The sequence below is a fragment of the Danio aesculapii genome, chromosome 9 (genome assembly GCF_903798145.1).
Source record: "Danio aesculapii chromosome 9, fDanAes4.1, whole genome shotgun sequence".
Lineage (NCBI taxonomy): Eukaryota > Metazoa > Chordata > Actinopteri > Cypriniformes > Danionidae > Danio > Danio aesculapii.
The window spans coordinates 3,448,255-3,460,856 of record NC_079443.1 but is presented as its reverse complement, the minus strand read 5'-3'; the positions used below and the strand labels follow the sequence as shown (position 1 = coordinate 3,460,856).

Sequence of the window (12,602 nt, the reverse complement as noted above, 5' to 3'; positions counted from 1 at the left end):
CGTATAAACAATGTTAGTGTACATTGTACAAATATGAATATGTTTAATTATTACATTTTGCTTTTGTGAACTGTTTTGATCCACTTCAAATGTCGACTGCTGTATATTTATAAAATGTCACACGTTAGAATCAAGATGAAGGTGTGCAAATGACAGAATTACTTTCTTTTGGTTGGGGTGGGGGGTGACCTTTAAACACAAATGAACAAATGTGTGTGAATTTTGTGTTTGTCTTGAAACTCATGTTTCAATAAAGCACCGAGTGTGTGAGTTTAACGTCAGTGTCCTCTACTGGAGACAGGCTGTAACTACAGCCTCATAACTACAATATGACTGTGCAGCATAACGCTTTTCAACTTCTCCCGTAAGTACATAATTTAATACCGTACTTCGACAACATGTGGTGAATGTGTGAAGTCAGGTTAATATGGCAAACCATTTGAACATTTAATCCTTTATTACAGGCTTCTATGGACAGATGTCATTATTTTATAGACTTGGTCCTTCATTAGCCGCTAGCTCTTTTAGATATTAGAAATTGAATACATCTTTCACAAAATATAACGACACACTAGTTTATTTGACTAGATATTGTTTATTAGATACTAGTTCTTATTCATTTGACTGAATAAGAGAAACTAGTAGTATTTTGTTTTTCTAGCTGCAATTTCGATCGTGCTGGTCACACCTGCTTTAAACAAATAATGTAAATAAAACGCTGTTATAGCTAGTCAAAGTCGACATAGCTGGAGTTAAATTTGAGTAAATGTGTTTAAAAAAGGAAACTACTAGTATTTAATGAATAATTACTAATATTCTGAACAGATTATTATTATTTACTCATTTTTAGTAGGTGCTAGTATTTTACTGGTTATATTTTCTTAAAATTTAAGTAGTGATGCACCAATATAAAAACTTCTCGATCAAAGCCAAAACAAAACAAAAAAAGGAACAAAAGAAGATATTTTGAAGAATGTTGTACCCATCAACTTCCATAGTAATGTTTTTTTCCGGCAACGGAAGTGGTTTTCAAACGCCCGAATCTGTTTTTGTTGAAATGTAAGATGATTTATTTGTGATGCATCTTGGGAAACTATCATTCGATTCCTTATCTATCGCATATAATCAATACAACATACTTTATGTGCTGGTTCTGGACAAAAAAAAACTTATTTTCAGCTACAAAAAAGGTCCTAATAAGCACTAGTAGCTAATGAATAAATACAAATTTTTAACAACAAACAATATACATTAATACCCACAATATATTTAGGTTTGGGTGCCCAAATAAAAAAATTCCCTCATCATTTACGCTCCATCATGTGGTTTTTATGAATTTCTTGCATTTTATTTTTAGAAGTGCTCACACATCAACTGCAATAGCAGGGAAAAAATGACTATGGAGGTCAATAGGTCCAATATTCTTTATAATATCTTCTTTTGTGTTCAATAAATTTGTTCGATGGAATTTGACATTTTTTGGTGAACTATCCCTTTAAGTGTCGTCATACTTGTCAGATAGTTGAATCTGAATTTTCTGCCATATTTAACAAGTAACAGAACTGTTATCTGACAGGTTTCCTAAACCTAACTAATTGAAAACTCATATACTGAACACACATACACTCAAAACTAGTAGTTAATGAAGAAGTACTAGCAGTGGGAAAATATGCAAATATCTAAAAAATAAATTACCTGTAGTATGGCAATCAGACGCTAGTATGTTTCATAGATTTAATGTGAGGATTGAATATTAATTGATAAAATGGCTTGCCATAATTGACTCAACTTACCTGAGATCCATCACAATTACAGTTCATCTTACAATTTCAACAACAAAACAGTTTGGCTTTTGGGTGTTTTTTGCCAAGCTTAAAGAGTTAGTTCACCCAAAAAAGAAAATTACCTCTTCATTTACTCTCCGTCATGTGGTTTTTATGGGTTTCTTTCTTCTGTTGAATGCAAAAGAAGATAATTTGAAGAATGCTGGCACTCATCGACAAAAATGGCTATGAAAGTTAACATTTGTTGTAATATCCTACAACATCCTTCAAAACATCTTCTTTTGTGTTCAATGACAACAGAATCTAAAAATTCTTTGGTGAACTATCTCTAAGCGTCAACAAACCTTTCAGGTTGTTGAATCTGAATTCCCTGCTATATTTAATAGGTAACAGAACTGTTATCGGACAGGTTTCCTAAATCTAACTAATTGAAAACAGTCATATAATAAACACACACACACAAAACTAGTAGTTAATACAGAAGTACTAGTGGGAAAATATGCTAGTATCTAGAAAATAACTAACCCTAGCATGAAAACTAGGCACTAGTATGTTTTAAAGATTAAATGAGCTAGATAATTGAATATTTCAGGGATCAAATAATAAAATGGCTTGCCATAATTGACTCAAGTTTCCCATGATCAATCACGATTACAGTTTACAATTTCAACAACAACAAAATAGTTTGGTTTGGGTATGAATTTCTCACTGTTGAATGCAAAAGAAGATATTATGAAGAATGCTGAGCCCTCATCGACTTCCATAGCAGAAAAAAAAATGGTTATGAAAGTCAACATTTGTTGTAATATATTTCAACATTCTTCAAAATATCTTCTTTTGCATTTAATATTCACAGAATTTTAAATTTTTATTTTTAGTAATCTATCCCTTAAAGTGTCATCTTACTTTTTAGGTCTTTGAATCTGAATTTCCTGCTATACTTAATAAGTAAACTTCAATTCCTTAACTTCAATAGAAAAAAAATTACTATACTATGGATTTCCAGCTACATTTAATAAGTAACAGCTGTTATCGGACAGGTTTCCTAAACCTAACTAATTGAAAACAGTCATATAATAAACACACACTCAAAACTAGTAGCCAACGAAGAAGTACTAGGAGTGGGAAAATATGCTAATATCTAAAAGAAATTAGCTGTAGCATGGGCAATTAGGCACTAGTGTGTTTTACAGATTAAATGCGACAGATAATTGAATATTTTAGGAAGCGAATGACAAAATGGCTTGCCATAATTGACAAGTTTCCCGAAATCCATCAAGTTCATCTTACAATTTCAACAGCAACAACAAAATAGTTTGGTTTAATTGTTTTTTGCCTAGCTTACAGGGTTGATTCTCCCAAAAAATTAAAATTACCTCATCATTTACTCTCCATCATGTGGTTTTTATGAGTTTCTTTCTTCTGTTGAGCACAAAAGAAGATATTTTGAAGAATGCTCACACTTAACTTCAATAGCAAGAAAAAAAATTACTATACTATGGATTTCCAGCTACATTTAATAAGTAACAGCTGTTATCGGACAGGTTTCCTAAACCTAACTAATTGAAAACAGTCATATAATAAACACACACACACTCAAAACTAGTAGCCAACGAAGAAGTACTAGGAGTGGGAAAATATGCTAATATCTAAAAGAAATTAGCTGTAGCATGGGCAATTAGGCACTAGTGTGTTTTACAAATTAAATGCGACAGATAATTGAATATTTTAGGAAGCGAGTGATAAAATGGCTTGCCATAATTGACAAGTTTCCCGAAATCCATCAAGTTCATCTTACAATTTCAACAGCAACAACAAAATAGTTTGGTTTAATTGTTTTTTGCCTAGCTTAAAGGGTTAGTTCACCCAAAAAATTTAAGTTACCTCATCATTTACTCTCCATCGTGTGGTTTTTATGAGTTGCTGTCTTCTGAGCACAAAAGAAGATATTTTGAAGAATGCTCACCCTTCAATAGCAAGAAAAAAAATTGCTATACTATGGATTTCCAGCTACATTTAATAAGTAACAGCTGTTATCAGACAGGTTTCCTAAACCTAACTACTTGAAAACAGTAAGATACCTAATACGCAAAGCAAAAACATCTACAAGAGGTGGAAGCATTTATTTATGCAGCTTATGCACTTTGTACCAGATAGAAAGCTTGATTTTTTTTTTGTCTTACACTCTTTCTGTTCAAAATCATCTATATTACGACACAGAAAAATATTCCCACAGGACACAGACAGATGATGACGTGATCACAGGTGGCATTTTGACAGTCAGATGAGAATCCAGTATTCATTACACCCTCCGCTAGTCAAACTCAATGTAGTAACAATAAAACTACGCCTCAGCTTGTAACAATTCTGTATTTCTGTGCCACATCCAGCGCTTGAAAGCCGTAACGCTCCAATATAAAACAAGCAACAGAACGTACTGATCAAAATCAAACACTGAGTTTCACTCTCGGGTTTACAGAATTAGCAAAATGGTTTTAACCAACAAGCTATTCTACTTAGTAGAAAACGTGTACAAAAGTTAACATACTTCTTTTTCCCTTAAAGCTACGCTAATAGTTGTGTATAAAATATTTCATTTGTACATTTATAAACCACGCTCCCCCTTTTTTCCGGTAAAAATATATAGTGCTCAATATCACTCGGACTGTACAAAGTTCCAGCAAAACGACCCGTTTCGCATTACGAGTACTCTTAAAAATAGAATATGAAATCTTTTTAAAAGCACTATTCGTGCCACATTAGCGGCAAACGTTATAGGCATCTAAATATTTATATATCCCTTAGCAATTCGAGCCCCTACAGTGGTCATAAAATACATTTAAAACAAATCAAATTTTGGTCTGCGATATGAACAGCCGTATTCATCATCTTTGATGATATTCCAACACAATCAAACAAAAAATATAGATTTCTCAATCAGTATTTCGTCACGTTTTACATTCGAATCATTCTTGAAATGACGATTTTGGAAGCACTAATGAATGATTATATGAATTAGCTGTGCTTATTACACTGGAAAATGCTAATATATTAATGTTATACTGATGTTTAAGGCATGTCTTATAACATTCTCAGTTTTTAGGATGTCTACATTTCTTTTAAAAACAAACAACAGACAAAATACTGATTAAAATATATAGTTTTGTGTGTAAACGCTCTTCTTAAAGAAATACTCCACTTCTTTTTTGGGGAAAAGGGTTCATTTTACATCTCCAACAGAGTTAAACTGTTGAGTTTTACCATTTTTGAATCCATTCAGTCGATTTCTGGGTCTGACAGGAGCACTTTTAGCTTAGCTTAGCATAGAGCATTGAATCGGATTAGACCATTAGCATCTCGCTCGAAATTTCAAAAGAAGTTTTGATCATTTAAAGCTTGACTCCTCCTCTGGTAGATTGTTCCTTTCAATATGACCATTTTTGAATCCATTCAGCTGATCTCCGGGTCTGACAGGAGCACTATTAGCTTAGCTTAGCATAAATGATTGAATCGGATTAGACCATTAGCACCTCACTCAAAAATTTCAAAAAAGTTTTAATAATTTCTCTTTTTAAAGCTTGTCTCCTCTGTAGTTAGCAAGCAAGATGCTAATGGTCTAATCCGATTCAATGATCTATGCTACGCTAAGCTAAAAGTGCTCCCATCCATCAGAAACTGACAGAACAGATTAAAAAATGTTAAATCTCCACTTTTTAAGTCAAATGAGCCTATTTCCAAAAAAGTGGAGTGTTCCTTTAAATATGACCATTTTTGAATCCATTCAGCCGATCTCTGAGTCTAACTGGAGCACTTTTAGCTTATCTTAGCATAAATCATTGAATCAAATTAGACCGTTAGCATCTCGCTCAAAATAGTAAAAAAAAGTTGTGATAATTTTGTTATTTAAAGCTTGACTCCTCAGTAGTTAGCGTGCAAGATGCTAATGGTCTAATCGGATTCAACGATCTATGCTAAGCTAAAAGTGCTCCTGTCAGATGCAGAAATTGGCTGAACAAATTTCAAAATCTTAACTATTTAACTGTTAAACGAACCTATTTCCAAAAAAGTGGAGTGTTCCTTTAAATAGGACCATTTTTGACCATTATTTAATCCATTCAGCCAATCTTTGGGTCTAACTGGAGCACTTTTAGCTTAGCTTAGCATAAATCATTGAATCAGATTAGACCATTAGCATCTCACTCAACAATTTAAAAAAAGTTTTGATAATTTTGTTATTTAAAGCTTGAAGTCTAATTAGCAAGCGAGATGCTAATAGTCTAAACCGATTCAATGATCTATGCTAAGCTAAGCTAAAAGTGCTCCTGTCAGATGCAGAAATTGGCTGAACAGACTTCAAAATCTAAACTAACTGTAAAATGAGCCTATTTCCCAAAAAGTGGAGTCTTCCTTTCAATATGACCGCTTTTGAATTCATTCATCTGATCTTCGGCTCTGGCGGGAGCACTTTTAACTTAGCTTAGCATAGATTATTGAATCAGATTAGACCGTTAGCATCTCGCTTGAAATTTCAAAAAAGTTTTGATAATTTTGTTATTTAAAGCTTGACTCCTCAATAGTTAGGGAGCCAGATGCTAGTGGTCTAATCCGATTCAATGATCTATGCTAAGCTAAGCTAGAAGTGCTCCTGTCAGATGCAGAAATTGGCTGAACAGATTTAAAGATGTTTAATCTCAACTATTTAACTGTAAAATGAGTGTTTCTTTTAACATAAATTCAATATTCAGCTCATATCGGTGTAAAGTAGATCTCATAAGCAGCTTCGATAGTGTTATTAATGAGTTACTGACCATGTTTGTTTCTAGTATCTCCTGTAGACTGGCTGGTGTGTGTGTTTATGTGTGTGTGTGTGTGTGTGTGTGTGTGTGTGTGTGTGTGTGTGTGTGTGTGTGTGTGTGTGTTCTGAGGAAGTGGGAACAGTTTGGAGTGTGTGTCGAGCATTAATGTGAGGAAATGTTTGATCAGCACACGGAGTCGGTGCTGGCTGGAAGGCGTCCGCTGCGTCTGGCCTCTTTCTCCCGCTTCTCCCTCTGTTTCTCCATCTTCTCCTGGGCTTTCTTCATCTCCTTCAATTTCTTCTTGATGGTGGCTCGGTCGGTTTGACTGCACACGCCCAGAGCCTGCGTTTCACATCACACAAGATGTAGGATATACAATTAATCAATGATGTAGAATTAGCAATGACGGAGGTGACGAGTTCCACTAATGACTAAAATATCTCCACCAAACATTATTGAGAAATGGACATTGTTAATGTCTGATTAGTACCGAACTTGGCTCTTTTGAGTATCGGAAAGTAACAGGTGAGAACCGGTTCTGACAATCAGCATTCTACAGAATACAAATACCCAAAGGTTTAGAACCACGCGAGGGAGATTGAATGCTGAGGGAATTTTTGGGTGAACTATCCCTTTAAATGTTGCATGAGGAAAGTGGAGTCGTTTTGTATGGAGACTAAATTAATATTTTGACAAAGATAATTCAACGGAATCAAAATGTTGGTATGGACAAACAAAACAAGGCTTTTTTTCTAAATATTCTGACGTTCTCAAACGAATTTCTGTGTTCAAAGGAAGCAGCAAAGGCATAAACCATCATATATTTACATGTTTGGTCAATCTTCAGTTTTAATTATGATTTTGAAGGACCGTTCCTCTTTTTTTGAGGCTCATTATACAGAGATTAAAATTCGGGTTATACCATTTCAGCACTTTTAGATCATTGAATCCAAAGTGTTTCCATAATTTTCCTACTTTAAAGCTTGACTCTTCTACACTATGCACTAAGAACAACAAAAAGTTTAAAGTTGCTATTTTCTAGGCTGATATGACTAGGAACTACACTCACCGGCCACTTTATTAGGTACACCTGTCCAACTGTTCGTTTACGAGGCATGTAGACATGGTCAAGACGATCTGCTGCAGTTCAAACCATCAGAATGGGGAAGAAAGGGGATTTAAGTGACTTTGAACGTGGCATGGTTGTTGGTGCCAGAGGGGCTGCTCTGAGTATTTCAGAAACTGCTGATCTACTGGGATTTTCACGCACAACCATCTCTAGGGTCTGCAGAAGAGCATCTCTGAAAGCACAACACGTGCAACCTTGAGGCGGATAAGCTACAGCAGCAGAAGACCACACCGGGTGCCACTCCTGTCAACTAAGAACAGGAAACTGAGGCTACAATTCACACAGGCTCACCAAAACTGGACAATAGAACATTGGAGAAACGTTGCCCGGTCTGATGAGTCTCCATTTCTGCTGCCACATACGGATAGTCGGCTCAGAATTTGGCATCAACAACACAAAAGCATGAATCCATCCTGCCTTGTATTAACGGTTCAGGCTGGTGGTGGTGGTTTAATGGTGTGGGGGATATTTTCTTGGCACACTTTGGGCCCAGTACTTGCTGACCATCCCTTTATAACCACAGTGTACCCATCTTCTGATGGCTACTTCCAGCAGGATAACGCACCATGTCATAAAGCACAAATCATCTCAGACTGGTGTCTTGAACATGACATGGAGTTCACTGTACTCAAATGGCCTCCACAGTCACCAGACTTCAATCCAATAGAGCACCTTTGGGATGTGGTGGAACTGGAGATTCGCATCACTGCTATTGGCTTCTCTGGACCCTTTAAAAAAATCTTATAGCTTGCATTTTGAGGAGGCTGCTGCTTTGGACTGGACTTTTTGATTGATTTTGCTATATTTAATTATTCTGTACATCCAACATTGCTACACTACATTACATATTCATGCATGCGCCTACATTGGAAACCCCTCTGAATCCCCACTGCTATATTTACATATTTTTGCTTTAAATAGTTTAAAACTGTTTCTTTAATAACATTTTGTTATATGATTTTGCCTTTCTTTGGTGTCCCTCTTCTTTGACAGTCATGGGATGTTAAAAATGGGGGCTCGTCCGGGATTGTAATGGAATTTCGTATGAAATGGGTCACTTAGTTATTGAAAATATTTGTTTCAGATTTCTTTTTCTTTTGAACATGTTTTGCAAATTACTGCTGATGATGTATTGTGAGGAAACCCAAAGGCTGGATTTGAATAAACTGATTTTACACCCCGTGGCTCACAAGGACGTAACACCTAAAAATCAGATTTGATGGTCCATTTGAAGAAGGAAATTTTCCAGCCAGGCTTACTGTGCAAGACAAAAGTGTAAGTCACTTGAATTCAAGTTTGCTACAAGCCTACCATAATAGTAACCATGTCCATGCAATTACTCAATTTTGTCGCTATATTGTGGCCTCCCCCTTTCCAGGAGTCTGCAGGATTTGTTTATCTGGAAGTGAACTAAACCTTCGGGGGAAAAAAAAAGATTGGTCACCTTGAGCCTGTCGCTGTCCAGGTTGAGGAGCTGCTGTCCATCAATAGCCTGTGTGCTGAACTCAGGTGTGTACTGATCCATGTTCATCCCCATCAGCCAATGACAGACCTGCTGGGATGTCCAATCAGAGACCGGACGGTTCTGCCAATGATAATCCTTCCCTCCAGAACACGACTCCTCATCCAACATCTAATGCAGACACACACACACAGACCCCAGGTGAATCCCATTGAAAACTGTTGTATTAGTAAATAGTCATATATTTATAAGTGGGCAGAACTCAAAAATAACCAATCCAAGGTAAACAAATGATTTAAAGTTGACCCTATATTTTACTTTAAAGGAACACTCCAATAGACTCATTTTACATGTCCACTACAGTTTTTGTATCCATTTAGCTGATCTCCAGGTCTGGCGGGAGCACTTTTAGCTTAGCTTAGCATAAATCATTGAATCAGATTAGACCATTAGCATCTCTTAGTATTAGCAAAGTCTTCTGCTGTTATGCTGTGTTCACAGCAGATGCTGAACGCATGAATATATTGCGGTATTCAAGCGTAAATAGACCTGTGAACATTTTAAATTTACTAGCTTCATTCGCACATCAAAATTGCGTCATTCGCACGTCAAATTCACTACACAATAAACATGGATTCACGTCATGGGCAGGTGTTCTGTCTGCCCGGTGACTCTAGCTTCATTGCTAAATGGCTAACATGAATTTTATTGAGATAGTAGCTGTCCTTTATGTACTTTAGGAAGGCTGAAAAACAGCGTATATTCATTCGGCGCCATGTCAGAGTCCACTAGATTCTGATTTCAGAGGCGCACCCAGCTCTGTGAGTTCATCAAGTCCTCCAGAAACAATACCTGGATGATGGGGGCTTTCATCAGTGCTTCTGACTGAGCCGAGCCCAGTTTGATTAGCTGTTGTCAGAGTCGGCGAGAGGATTTCCCCTGGGACACCAACAACAGGCACTACATCATAATCACGCCCCTACAAGAGCAAGCTCCTGATTGGTTAACGCGGCGAATGTCTGCTGAAGTTCAGATTTTCCAACTTGAGCGATTTTTGGAGTTTGTGCGTCAAATGCGCAAAATGATCAACTGGTGCAGTCTAACACTCATCACGTAATCCGCCTCATTCCTGCGAATTGCGCCGCAGGACATCTTTGCATTGACTTAACATGTAAATCACTCGTGCTTAACGCTTCATCCACGTCTGGTATGAACGCAGCATTACATCGTATATTAAGACCGATGGAAAATGAAATGTTACTATTTTCTAGGCTGATATGACAAGGAACTATAGTCTCAATCTGGTGTAATAATCAAGGAACTTTGCTGCCGTACCATTGGCTGCAGCAGGCGCAATGATATCACACAGCACCTGAAAATAATCCCCAGCTATGTAACCAACTAACAGCGCTGCACACAACAGAATTGGGAAAGAAGAGTCAAAGTTTAGGAAAATGATCTAAACACTTTTTTTGTGAGATGCTAATGGTCTAATCTGATTCAATGATCTATGCTAAGCTAAGCTAAAAGTGCTCACACCAGACCAGGAGATCAGCTGAATGGATTCGTAAATGGTAAAACTCAACTGTTTACCTCTAGGGGAGCTGTAAAATGAGCTTAAAAAGTGTAGTTTCTTTAAGTTTTTTTAAAAACCATTCCTATATGAAAGAAAAAAACATTTTGAATAAATATAATGACCCTTAAAAACCAACAACAAAACAAAAGCTACTATAATAACGTCATTAATGAAATAAAAATCAACACTTTGTGCACAACATGCATGGTGGATGCAGTGAAGGTCATGCGTTTGATCCTCTCGTTCATGCAAAACAAACAGACAGAGTGACACGCATGCAGGGCTTCACACTAAAAACATCTAGACCACAGGAACTACACGGCGCGGGGTGATACTTGACCTTCCAGACACAGGAAACTCATGCATGACATGTGAACGGCGGAGAGAGCGTCCCGTCTGACCTGCACTCACCTCGCTGGACGAGAAGGTTAGCGTATGAGAGCGGCCTGACAGGTTGGGTTCCACCACCAGCCCCGAAAACTCGGACGCAGGACTGCTGGGGTTCGAGTCGTCTAGAACTGACAAACTCTGCAAGACCATCACAAAGCGGCATTTGGTTAACCCAGACACAGACTGGAGGAGTTTCAGCTTTTCCCGCCATGAGCCTCATTTTCTCCCGTCATTAATTAGGGCTGCACAATATATCGCAGAAGTATCGCGATAATGGTACATGCAGTATCGGAGACGTGTGTGATTAATTATTTATTTTATACACTGGATGTTTATCTAAATTCGACCAATCAGATGGGGCCTTGTTATCATTAGCCCCACCTCCCAAGTAGTTGCTGTTCTGTTATTGGCTGAAAGGTGAACCCAGCGCTGAAAATAAACACTAATGGGCGGAGTCGAGACAAGAAATGACAACAGCCAATCAGAGTCAGAATATTTGCGCAGGTTTTCACTCATACCTAGTGTTTTAACGACTAAATGTTTACACCTCGACACCTTTTTATCTGAAAATAATCTTTTACTTGTTTTTTTAATAATAATTAAGTGAATGATTTCAAATCAGAGTAAATAAAATAGCATGTTTCTAGGGGAAATGTTACATTGTAAGAAAGATCGCAATACTCAACAACAATATTGGATGTTTTTCCAGTATGGTGCAGCCCTATCATTAATTAAACACTGTAAATCAAACAAACGCTGGCGCTGTTGATTGTGAACACATGTGCAGCACATTTACACATCTGTATGAAGGGAATTAAGAAACAATATTATATGCTTAAACAAATGCTGGGTTGTCGTAAGCCTAGTGGTTAGTGCGTCGAGACATAGCGGTGACCCGAGTTCGATTCCTGGCTCTCTGCTCCCCAGTATTTGACTCAATGTTGCCTTTAAACAACCCAGCATTTTTTAAAGTGTAAATAATTAATAATGGAATTAATCGTGGAACTGTAATGTGAATGAAACACTATATATTATCATTAACTTTGCCTTGAAATGTCATAATGGACAATAAACATTTAACATTTAAAATATATTGATAACTCGTATTCAATTTAAAGGGGACCTATTATGGCCCTTTTTAAAAGATGTAAAATTTCTAGAGAGTGTGACAATTCGGCTCAAAATACCACACATATGATGTTTTATAACTCTGAAACTGCCCCTTTTAGACTTTAATCCAAATTGTTTTGGTGACTGTTGCTTTAAATTCAAATGAGATCTTTTCAAAAGAGGGCGGAGCTACAACATAGTGGCAGATCAAAAAACAAGACATTATCTGAACAGAATGTCTACAGTGTTCATTTGTGCATCCTAAAACTCCACATTTATAATCCTCTTAGTCGCTGACATTATCTTCAGCAGATGAAAGCTTTAATGATGGACGACTGCTGCTCACTCAGGGCTC

General features: G+C 36.9%; 1 protein-coding gene across 4 annotated transcripts in view; it reads right to left on the bottom strand.

Annotated features, from left to right (window-relative positions):
* Positions 1-3,888: 3,888 nt before the first annotated feature.
* The window catches only part of ppp1r9ala (protein phosphatase 1 regulatory subunit 9A-like A), an 83,228-nt gene continuing 74,514 nt past the window's right edge, over positions 3,889-12,602 (bottom strand). For 3 of the 4 annotated variants that reach the window (XM_056464673.1, XM_056464675.1, XM_056464676.1), the window contains 3 exons: positions 11,159-11,275; positions 9,154-9,342; positions 3,889-6,922 (listed from right to left, as the gene is read on the bottom strand). In XM_056464673.1, the coding sequence (XP_056320648.1) occupies positions 6,764-6,922; positions 9,154-9,342; positions 11,159-11,275 (465 nt within the window). In that variant the 3' untranslated portion in view covers positions 3,889-6,763. The remainder of the gene's footprint in view (positions 6,923-9,153; positions 9,343-11,158; positions 11,276-12,602) is intronic. The other variant, XM_056464677.1, reaches the window with a different exon arrangement.